This window comes from Myxocyprinus asiaticus, chromosome 32 (assembly GCF_019703515.2).
Source record: "Myxocyprinus asiaticus isolate MX2 ecotype Aquarium Trade chromosome 32, UBuf_Myxa_2, whole genome shotgun sequence".
In the NCBI taxonomy this organism is placed as follows: Eukaryota; Metazoa; Chordata; class Actinopteri; order Cypriniformes; family Catostomidae; genus Myxocyprinus; species Myxocyprinus asiaticus.
In genome coordinates this window covers 8,046,387-8,058,812 of record NC_059375.1, presented here as the reverse complement: position 1 = coordinate 8,058,812, position 12,426 = coordinate 8,046,387, and the positions used below count along the sequence as shown (strand labels likewise).

General features: G+C 36.3%; 1 protein-coding gene across 3 annotated transcripts in view; it reads right to left on the bottom strand.

Annotated features, from left to right (window-relative positions):
* Positions 1 to 1,127: 1,127 nt before the first annotated feature.
* LOC127422901 (probable JmjC domain-containing histone demethylation protein 2C) overlaps positions 1,128 to 12,426 on the bottom strand; it is a 244,566-nt gene continuing 233,267 nt past the window's right edge. For all 3 annotated transcript variants that reach the window (XM_051666731.1, XM_051666732.1, XM_051666733.1), the window contains 8 exons: positions 10,374 to 10,542; positions 10,184 to 10,274; positions 9,478 to 9,608; positions 8,865 to 8,987; positions 7,804 to 7,943; positions 4,982 to 5,158; positions 4,232 to 4,363; positions 1,128 to 2,050 (listed from right to left, as the gene is read on the bottom strand). In XM_051666731.1, coding sequence (XP_051522691.1) covers positions 1,955 to 2,050; positions 4,232 to 4,363; positions 4,982 to 5,158; positions 7,804 to 7,943; positions 8,865 to 8,987; positions 9,478 to 9,608; positions 10,184 to 10,274; positions 10,374 to 10,542 — 1,059 coding nt within the window. In that variant the 3' untranslated portion in view covers positions 1,128 to 1,954. The remainder of the gene's footprint in view (positions 2,051 to 4,231; positions 4,364 to 4,981; positions 5,159 to 7,803; positions 7,944 to 8,864; positions 8,988 to 9,477; positions 9,609 to 10,183; positions 10,275 to 10,373; positions 10,543 to 12,426) is intronic.

Here is a 12,426-nt window from a genome sequence, read left to right as displayed (position 1 = left end):
CTGTCACCACATTTAGACAACATTATGCCAATTGCGAACAGATTTTGATATATCAAACGGTGTTGCCATGGCGAGGCATTAATGTCAAAAAATGGGAAACATGAAGAGTCTCATATCTTCTGTGTGCAATGTATGATTTAGATCAAAATTTAGATGTATGTTTAGTCTTGGGGGCTAATTGCATGGATTTTACTATTTTGGCTCACGGTCATTGCGCCACCACCTGGCAGACTTTAAAATAGTCCTCTTATATTTACTCAACTTGCTTCAAAATTATTTAGAATAATGTAAAATGCCAAATGCATGTGTCCACCTTGCATTGTTTGCCACCGGGTGGAAATGGACCCATGGTGCTTGGGCCTGTCATCACTGCTTGCAGCTATATTGATATACTTGATCTAATCCCCAAAGCTGGATTTTTGTAGTGTTACCTTTTAGTTAATTTAGTTATGTTCAATAATATTTTTTACTACCAGTTACCAGTAATTTAGATATTAAGACATGAAGCACATCTTTAGTCTAAAGAGTCTAACGAGAGCAATGGGAGAAAGTTGCCTCTGGTTGTTCATTGCAGGGTACTCAGCCTTACAGTCTCCATATAGTTAGAATTAAGGTGGGGGCGAGGTTAGGGCATCTGCTGCCTCCCAGGAACAAACTGAGGCCCCTTAATGGGCTCCAATTTCTCCCATTTAAATAAAATAATTTCTTCTTTTAAATAATAATAAAAAAAACCTCGTCCTGTAATCATAAACGACTGTGATTGGCTCATCCTGACCAGCATTCACATAAGTGACAGTGCCATCCATGTCCAGATGAGAATGCTTATTGAAGCAAAGTGCCGTTGCTCCAAATATTTAGTTTCAAAGCACTCTTGCTAATGTGATTTTGTACAACAGTCCTATAAACGTTTACTTAAAAAAAATTGCTACGTTTACGCCTTTTACTCCATAGTAAAACTGCCCTCGAAGACTGAGACTTCGAAAATGAAGATGAATTTTTAAAATTAAACAGTTAAGTGTGGACATGGCCTTAATATCAGCACACCGTTTGTCCAATCAAATTAGAGGACTGTAACTTTTAATTTGTTCGAATGTCTCTGCCAGCTTGATAAGACAAAAGGCAGGCGGTTATTTGATAAATCCATTTTAATGGAAAATGTAAAACCCCTTTGAACTTCAATGTACAAAGCATGTAACACTTGCACTTTAAAATTTGAAATTGAAGCAAGCCATGTTTTAAAAAAATACATCAGTGAATGTATATATGTATATATTTACACAGCATAGTACGATTTCCTTTTTTTCATTGAACTTCAAAAGTTCTCCATAGTAAATCTTAACATAGAAAGGAGAAAGAAATGAGACAATTTTCTTAAATAAATTACAACTTTGTTTTCTTAAATGTCTGAATTTTACAGTGAATACTTCTTAATAAAATGCTGAAGTGTGTTAAGTCTTTCTTTACATAATAGAACTTTACAATTTATACAATTGTTTGGCAGTTCATTTTTCTCAAAAGTTATGGCATGAGGACACGAGATGGCTGATCTCTCTCACAGTAACTCCAAGTCTCCAAAGTAGTGAGTGGCATCAGAAATCCATTAGCAAACTGTACAAGTCACATTTACATTTATTTGATCTCGAATCTCGAGTGCAGAACTCTTAAAAATAAATACAAATTTCCACTGAAACTATACAGTATGAAAGAACAAAAGAATCAAACAGTCAAACAAATACTAGCCGGGACAGCGGTGCCGTCGGATTATCTTCAGATGTGTTTGTGTCAATCACAGTCATCCTGATGGGCTGCTATACTGCTGTGGTTTCAGTAACAAATAAATACAGTTTCCTGGTGTTTACTCTGCTTGGCACTGGAGGTACATGATGTGAGCGTTAGTGTGCATATTTCGGGTAAAATATTGACGGGCGGTCGTGGGCAGATGAGGGAGGGTGTGTCATGAGTTCGTCTCCTCTTCCTCCTCCTCCTCTGCACAGCACCTCTTTAATGTTCCAACAGCATCCTTCACACAGTGGTAAAAGATGTTCTTGACCTGAGAGAGACAGACAGCAGGCTGTTAGAATCCAGTTAAATACAGACCCAGAGGGGAGAAAGACTGAAAGAGTGAAATCTAAAATTGCATGGCAACTGATGAATTGAACTGACTGAAAATATAAACATTAAATGTGTATGAATTGTGAGGTGTCTATTTTCAAGAGTAATGACAGTAATTATCTGTAGCCTACCACTGATTTACTGCACAAAGACCAGACTTCAGTGCTGAAAAACTATAAACAAAATCTACATCACCACCAATGAAAGGTTCTGCTGTTAAACATGAAAACAAAGCATAAAAGTGACCTGCACCAAATCTGCGTTCCATTCCAAAACAGATAGTTCTGACTATACACGTTAACCCTCAGGGGTCGCCGGCATGTCCTGCTGGATTTTTTTCCTCATAACAGCGGAAACAACTTAAAATACTCCAATTTTGGGCATACAGATAAGTGTAAGACATCATTAGAAACTATAAAGGGTCTACTTTTATTTGTGCGCACTCACAATAACAACAGAACCTTGTGCTTTTGTAAAATAAAGAAAATAAACAGGGTGCGCTTTCAGCCGTCTCTGTCTCCGCGAGCATCTTTCTGAAACACGTCAAAAAATGAAGTGAAACTCTGCGAATACTTATCACACAAACATGAAACATATGTCTAAAGAAAGCTTAAAATGTCTACTTTTAAATAAAACAATTGAAATGTAAAACAAATATTCTCCTGCAATGTAATCTGTATGAAACAAAGCGATGTACAGTTTCTCCTGGCTCATCTAATTATCCCTAATATAATCACACCCACGCACAGAGGGCGCTATTCATATGGTACATACCGGAGGCGATCAATGCAAATGGTAAACGCCCCCGAGGCAAGTTTTATGTATATATATATAATATATATTTTAAAATGCAATTTATTCCTGTGATGTATAGCTGAATTTTCAGCATCATTACTGCAGTCTTCAGTGTCACATGATCCTTCAGAAATTATTCTAATATGCTGATTTGCTCAAGAAACATTTATTATCATCAATGTTGAAAACAGTTGTGTACAATATTTTTCAGGATTCTTTGATGAATAGAAAGTTCAAAATAACAGCATTTATCTGAAATACAAAGCTTTTGTAACATTATACACTACCGTTCAAAAGTTTGGGGTCAGTAAGAATTAAAAAAAAAAAAATTGGAAATAAATTAATACTTTTATTCAGCAAGGATGCATTATATTGATCAAAAGTGACAGTAAAGACATTTATAATGTTACAAAAGTTTTCTATTTCAGATAAATGCTGTTATTTTGAACTTTCTATTCATCAAAGAATCCTGAATTTTTTTATATATATATTGTGTATATGCCCTATATCCAATAATACATTTTCTTTTGTTCCCAGGGGAGGGGTCTTTGTCTCCTCAGGTGTGAATTGCATCAATATTCATGATCATTCACGCCTCCTCGCATAAAGTGTCTCACAAAAGTTAAATGATTATATTGTTTTGTATGAATGAGTGATCAGGATGGTTTTCACATCATTTTTGTAGTAAAAGCTCTAGGCTACAAGATCCAGTTCTCAAAAGTCTTGTGAACAAATGTTTAGTATGTGTTATATGGCCTTATTTCAGTGACTTTTTTTCAAAAACCACGCATAAACGTTATTTTCTCAAAAATACAAACATGTACATACATGTTGTTCACATATTATTGTAGCCCAGTTTGTGCTGAATACAGTGTTATCAGACTTTAGCCATTAATATGTTTTTAAGCAACTGAAAAAAGCACAAATGTCAAGGCATGTCAAAACTTCTCCAGGGCCCAAAAACACCCTCAGACCCCAGAGGGGTAAGCCATTGTAAAATAGACAAGTGTAAAAAAATGTTTTAATTGTGTGTATTTAGGGTACATAAAATGTTAGCTGTGAAATTAGTCTTAGCAAGTTAAAGTAGGCAGCCATTTTATCCCAAAAATTCTGTACCACAGAATTCTATTATCAATACAGATGTTCTGGATGCAGGTGATGAAACAGATTTATAAGAGACAGAGAACAGATACAGTGTGAGAGTTGGAACAGAGGCAGAGCTACAGTATTTCTGATCCATATCCATTTTTGTCTGTGGTCTGTTTCTGTGATCTATTCAGTAAGGATGTATTGAGATTGAAGAGATGGTGTGTTTTAATTCTACCTGTAGCTTATCTTCATAGTTAATTTCCTCTTTGGAGGACCTCAGTTCCTGGGTTAAGTGGAACGAATGCACCACATGCTCCGGAGATACAAAGTCATTGATCACCTGGATGCAGCTGTGAAGGTTCTGCACCTGTACAAATGACACACAGACAAACATAAGTGTGTGTTGATCACATACAGGATGTACATACTCCAATGTGTGTTTGTCTGAATGAAAATTAGCCTGCAATTGTTCAAGGTGTTTCATCATACATGGCCACATTATATCACTAATACCATCATATACTGTATCTAATGCATTTGATTATGCAAATATGACATAATTCAAAGTAATGTTCCATGTTCAATATAAGTGAAACTCAATTAACTGCATTTGTAGCATAATATTGACATTGCCAATACTGTTTGCCAAGCAAGTGTCATTAAATCTTAGAAAGATACTTTAGAGTTCCGAGGTGCTTAGTAGCACTTTAACAAGATATCCTAGAGTCTTGTCATGTAGGAAGGAAACTATGAAAAGCAAACTGCAGCTGGTTGTTTTACGTGTGCCTCAGACTGCCTCTACATGTTTCAGTCATCTATTCATGTCTAAAAATAAGCTGCAAACTGGGCCAGATTTTATGCTGACAGTCAAAAGTCAGGCTGTGAGAGCCTAGACTGAGGTTAGCATTTGTTTAGCTGTGTGCAAAAGATATCAATCATTCATGTGATTTGACCAATCACAGTAGAGGATTGTGTGTTGTAAGACCTGGTGCAGGGCTCCGGCGGGGATCAGGACAGAATCTCCCAGAAACTGCACAACAGTCCAGCCCTGAATGCCATGTTCATCCAACAGCCGCTGACGCAGCTTGCGGCTCAAGTACCAGCCCGGCTCACGAATGGGGTCATGATCCGCAAGGATCTCCACACCCTGCTCTTTCGCCAACTGTCACAACCAAACACACACAAACATTGAGTTGAAAGAAACACTGTGTAGACAATAGATCACACACACAAACAAAACCTAAATAAGCACATCATATTCTTTATTTTTATTTTTTATTTAGTAGTTTATTTGACGGGGACAGTGGACATTCGATGACTGCCCCAGAATTAGCTACAGAGCGTAATTTCATCTGTAGTCCCTGGGCAGAAAAAATTAATTACAAAAGCATCATTAAAACAGTCAATAGACAGCAGACAAAAACATAGCACCCAAAGTAAAAATACAGTACTAATAACAATAAAAAATAACATTACATGATTACTCTTATTTAAGAGAATGCAAACATTATCCAACACAAGTCGAACTCTAGCAGTGTTGGCTCATTGCGGTTCATAGATAACCGAAAAATTATGTTTATTATCGGAGAATGTTACAACTTTCATATTTAAGGAATGACTTTCTTCCACAGAATACAGATGGTGAAATTCTTTTTTAGCACAACTGAAACATTTAGGGGCTGGAAAACTCCAAGAGACCATTAAATAACCATAAAAGTAGTCCATTCAATATGTGCGCTATCTTCCAAATCTTCTGAACCCATGCAATTGCTTTGTGCGGAAACAGAGGAAACTTAATTAGAGGTCACTGAAAGTCTTTCCTTCCACTGAAGGTCTCTGGTGCGCCACATCTGGTTTTGCGAGAAATGTCTAAAGGTGCTGTATTTGAAATGTATTAGAGGAGTAAAAATATTTTCTTATAAATAGTGAGTTTTTTATTTGAACACTCCTGATTTTGTTTCTTATAATCACAAGACTGACCTTTCACTTCATGCCAGAGGTGCTCATTAAGTAGATAGCAAGACAACCAATGGTTGATCTTGCGTAAACAGTAAAATACAATTCAAAATGCCTGTCTTGGTGAGGTATTAATGTAAGCACAGTTAATGTCAGTTATGTCTTGTGACTGTAAACAACAGGGTAAAAGCAAAAAAAGAAATAAAATTATAATAATAATAATTGTCTGACGCTGTCTAATATGTCAGTGTTTACACTAAATGATTTTTTGTTGTGGTATCGAAAATTACATAACTACATACATTTTGGTATTGTGACAACATTACTTACAATGTATGTTTATATTGTGATGATTTTTGGTTGTGTTGATTATTACTTATCTTTTTTTAATAAATAGCAATTGAACTGCATAGTTTGGGCGCTGTTAATTTTTAAAACTAATATTTACATAATGTACAAAGTTAGAAGGTTTCTTTCATTTGTAGGCAAAATTAATATTATAACTAGGGCTGTAAATTGATTACAAATTTTTAATCACAGAGTTTTGTGTTTGTGTGATTAATCATGGTACCTTAAAACAAACATTCAAATATAATTATAAATACATTAACTTTATACTTATCTGAAAGAATCTGCAAGAAATTGGTTATTGTTATTGGTTATTTATTTTAATTATTTAAAAATGTACATGTTAAAATGTTCAGTTTTTTGCAAATAGTTAATAAGACACAATTTTACAGGTATAAAAATCATTGGATATGCTGTAATTAAAAGTTGGGAAATATTTTTTAATAATAGGATCAAATGGGCAGATTCAATTCATATCAAGCATTATTGGCAAGAGAAACTTAAGTGCACATTGCCAACACATTATAAGACACTATACATACAGATATAAAAAATAAAGTTTACAATCTAAAATCTTTTTTCTCTGGCTGCCATTCAGTTCCTATCACACACATGCTGGGTCTCTCTCTCAAGCTATTTTATTTTTGACACTGGTTCTGATGACAGTGAGTGAGTGTTTCTGGCGATGCAAAGCGATACAGCAGCTTGCCCGTATCTCACCCACACCTGGCTCACCACTTGCGGGTGAAGCCTCTATTCTCTGTACAGTAAATCCGCTCCCATGTTTCTTATTATGCCATGTGTCATGCGTAATGAATAAGGGTTACTGCTCCACACAATCAGATTTTGTGCTAAAAAAATAAATAAAATAAAAAAAACACTACTGCATTATTTGCATTAATTAAAAAAAAAATTCCAAGCCCTAATTATAACTGAAATGTACACAAATTAATCGGAATCTAATAAAATTGAATCCAAATTTGAATCGAAAGCTTGTAAATCAAAATCTAATTTAATATGGAAATCTGTGTCAATAGCCAGCCTTAAATTGTATGAAAGATCATCAGTGGAAAAAGATATAGTGTTATTTTTTTAATTTTTATTATTTTTTTTTTTTTTACATCCCCTGGTCACCATATACACGGAGGAAGGAAAGTCATCCAGCTTTGGAATAACATGAGGATGAACAAATGACAGATATTTCCCTTTTGGATTAACTAACACTTTAAACAATGTTTTTTTTTTTTTTTTTTTTTTTAAACTAACTCTGGGAAACTCAGGTCATTTCATTGAAATGTCTGAGACATTTCCTACATGACAACAAAGCCTTTGAACTTGGCACTCTGTTAACAGAAAGGACAGCAATTCAATTTTTCCTATAAAACTCCTGCCAGGACAAGAGGTTTTGTAAGGACACTCACTGAGCGAGATCACCAGAATGCGTCACTGCAATGATGCACTATATTATTTCAAGATCAGGAGGAGAAATCAAATGGAAATAACCTTGTGCAAAAACTCTGTAATCTTCTCGCCATCTTTGCTCGTGTAGATGTGCCACAAGGCTCCGGGAGTCTCACTCGAGTCCTTTAATCTTTTCTTCACATTGTCATCCATATCTTCCTCCTCCAACCTCTTTAGCACTCCTGTGTGGTTTGGCGTAAACACATTAATGTTGTCACACACACAGAAAACATATCATACAATCAGCTTAATTTATTATAAAGACAAGCTCGCTGGAAGGATGTGGCATTCTCGTTTGAAGATAGAGCGATGTTTAAAAATTAATGGTGAGTGTGCGTGGGTGTCTGGCTTTTATATATTCTCCTCGTGTCTGCTCATGAGACAGTGGATATAAATAGAAAGGTGATCGCAGCCGGGAGGAGAGAAAAGGGGTGGACCAGTGGAAAAAATGTCCTTGAAAAAAAAAATCCTTTAAGATTGAACGCTGCAGAACTACAACTTTTACTTCATAATTGGAAACTATGTCCATGTCATTCAGAAATCGTCATGGTTATGACATCACAACCATGAGCACATTAACATATGACTGACCACATTTGCATACCAACCATGATTTAGTATTAAGAAACTCTGCCTGTCCTAGTGAACTACGCAGGTACACTGTTTAAACTTCTGATGCATGAATTATTCAATTATAAACACAAATCATTATATTCTTCAAAACAAGAATATAATCATTCCCAATATCAAGAAACCTTGACTTGCATTATAAGTGGACTTCAGAGAAATAAAATGCTACAATTGTGTAGAATATGTGCCCTTTTAAAAGTGAAACATCTCACTTTGAATTCATTTTTCACACATTCATTCCTATGAATTTGTCTGGCCATGTAAAGGCAGGGAGAAAATCCTTCCAGATGCAAGCCTCACATTTCAATGTTTCTAAGGTAGGTTCTTTTACGTTTTTTTTTCTGTGAGCTCTAGTGTAGAGGGGGCTATGGAAGATTTGTGCTTGAGGAAGCGGCTTTCCCCCAGCAATTGATCTGAGCAAGTTTAGTAAATGGACATTGGTATTTGGCAGTTGTGTGTGGTCTCAGGCTTACCCGTTTTGGAGAGGACGCCATTACCCTTGGCCACTCCTACGTAAACCAGCACGCTGACAATGTCCGACACCTCCATGTGCAGGTTAGCGGTGCCGAAATCCTGCTCCTGAGATGCTGCCACACCTGTGACACAGGATAAACACCATTCACTTAAAGCTTATTGCAATAGTTAGTTTTTTTGTTGTTGTTGTTGTTTTTATTTGAATGTGCACTACAGGGGTTAACATGTCTGGGTCATATTTCAACCCTAAAAAGTAAATTATATTTTGCATACGCTACATTTACATTCCTATTACTGATTGCACAGGTTTTACTTTTAAATGTTTTTGTATTTGTAATTATACTCATTAGATATTTTGCATACAATATATTTGCAACATAGATTTGCATTGTGGCATTATTTTCATGGCAATTAAGCACATTCTCCCCCATTCATTTGTAAAATAAAACATGACCAAAACATGTTCTTGACAAGTTTTGTGAGATTCACCTATAAAAACATGAATGTAAATTGTGCTGAAATGATATATTTTAAACATATGCAGAAAATACAGCAAGCCCCTCATAAAATTAAAACCAAACTAAAAATGTGTCCCAGAGTGAGCTGGCATACCGTAAGCGCAGCAGAGACGAGGGCCCAAGTCTGGCCGCACAAAGAAGGAGGGCAGATGGGAGGCCAGGTTGAGGTTTCCCTCTGGATCTGAATATTCTGGCATAGGGAGGTTCTTCATGAGATCATCATACCTAGACAAACATGACATGAACACGTTAAAGCACGTCATCACAGCACATATTAAAACAAGACATTTCAGACCTAAGCAGATCTGGTTATTGCCCTTTCAGAACGCAAGAATTAAACATTTAAGGTCAACATAAAATGGCATTCCTAACCCATGTTATTTCTGTAATGTGAGGTATTTCGGGGTGAAACAGGACACTCAATGAGAAAAGTGAAAAGTGGGTGTTTGACAGCAGAACAGAGCCAGAACTAAAGTCAGAACTAAAAGTGAGCTAGCTAAAACTATGCCTAAATAGCTATTTGGCTAGAATTACCATAATGCAAGCGCAACCTGGGTGTCATCAGTCGAAAAGGAAAGTTGCTAAACCATTTTGATGAAATATTTAAAAGACAAAAATCTTTTTCTTTGGAATAACGTGTACTAATCAATCATTCATTATAAAACCAGAAACATATATTGTTTAAATAGGGTCCATTATAAATTCATGTTAACTTTAAAGTTTCTGGCTGGTAAATTAAGCGTTACTCTAGCTCACCAGCATGCTTATTATTAATAAGTGTTCTGGTGTTTACAAGGTACCTGGAGGGCATCAAAGCCATAAACTCCTCCCCAGAGGGCCAGTCTTTCAGCCGATACACCACAGTTTCTCCGTCTTTAGACCTAGGACGCTCTGTAAAGAGAGCATGACAAGCATAATTAGAAATACACCAATTAATGTGATAACTGTTTCTTTGTCTACTTTAAATGACACCATCAAAATAACACTCACTCGTGAGATCCTCAAAGCCATCCCAGAATTCCTTGACGCCTGAGTTAGACATTACTCCATCTTTGCAGTTCAAGAGGTCCCCCTGGTGGTCAGCAAACTCTAGGTTGAAGGACTCGGCTTTCCACAGGCTAGCGTTGAGTTTCTTGTGCACCCCAGAGACCAGCACAGGCTGCAACATCACCACAGGAAATGACCTTTTAATGACAGCTGAGATCACAACCACAAATAAGAATTTCTTAAAACAGTGTGGTTAAAAAGAAAAAGTGAGATCGTAATATAGATTACTTTAAGTGGTAAGATTAAAAGTAATGTTTACATGAACTGATTGGTGAAAGAGTTTGTTATTAATAAACTGGGGTATAAAACTAGCCTCTGAGAAAACGTGTCAAACAAACAACATGTCATGTTTTCATTTATGTAAGCAAACATGTACAACCACCCTCAGCACTGAAAAGCCAAAATACAGACTGGGATATGCAACAGCTTGGCCCAAAAAATACTACCTGCAAGGTTGGCACTCCCTTAAAAATGTGTCTATTGCTCTGTTCCAAAACCTAGTGAGCCGCCATGCTGTCTACTGCCTTCATAGGCAAGTGCCTTTTAAGGCAACATCCTAGCTGAAATGGATCAGCTCATAAGTGACCGATTTGGAATGCACTACATAGGCAACAAATTACTCATGGCAGATTTTAATTTATAATTGATATAAATACAGTTTGAATTGAATTGACTGAATTTACAGTTTGAGGTATCTTAGAAAGCAGCGTAATTATAATGCCTACCTATGATGTCTTTAAATGCTGCCTATGTAGGCAGCTCACTAAGGTTTGGAACAGAGCCCACTTATCGGGAGACCCACACTTTATGGTGTCACTATATTTCCTGCAGAGCTGTAAACTCATGCTCCACTGAACAAGGGTCAATAAATGTCATCTTGGAACAGGAAGTGCGGTTCAAACCCAGAGGGGCACGAATTCTACTCTCTTCTGTCTGAGCACCAGCTTCTGAACAAAGATAATGTGTCAGAGGAACTATGCCTTCAGGTTTCAACCTCACAGTTCTATTGTATACCATTAGCGACAATCAGATTTCATCCTAAAGGAAGTACATTGTGCTGCATCCGTGAAGAGACTCGGGTATTGTCTTTGAAAGCATCAATGCACTTAGCGCCTATAATGGCCTGTGTGAAGTATACACTAAAAAAGTGGACAGTAACTTATGGTGCCTTTCTCTCTTTGACATCCACTGTACATGTATGTGTAATGCTAAGTGAATGACAATGTATATCAGGGAAAGGAAACAGCTATCAGCTGAAGTAGATGTGAACATACACAATGACTTGTAAATGATATGGCTCTAAATGATTTCCACTAATGCATGAATAATGTACCAAATGCTGGGTATATGTGATGCTACGCTAACAACTTTAATATGCACACCATACTCTAATAAGCATAAAGATACACAGCACACACAAATATTGGGTAAAACTTGCATGATATAGGTCTTAATTATTTCTCACTAAAGTATGAACACTGTAAAACACCATACATGAAGCTGGATATGCTTGTGTGAGACAAATGGATTACTTAAGGTAAGCAACTATAGGTCTAGGAAGATATGCGCACACACACACACACACACACAAAAAACTACAACAGGCCAGTATTTCCCAACTTTTTTGCCGTAAGTACCCCCACAGCACCATCAGTTAGGCTGAAGTACCCCTTCATCGACACAAAACCAAAGATATGTATCTAAGACAATTTAATATTATCATTAATATAGAATATTATTAATGATAGTAATAAATTATATTTAGGGTTTATTTTAGTTATAATGTCCATTTTGCTTACATAGGAAACAAATGCTGTTAATTATAAAAGTGGACCTTCTAACTTGGTACATTATGAAACTTTATCATTACTTTTTCATAATTTTGGTCACATCTTTAGCTTTTTAATCTCTGGACACACATTACACATGACGTGTCAAACCAAACTTTTACTCTCAACACGCAATAAAAAGATGCTGGTGCCAAACTTCGAATAGA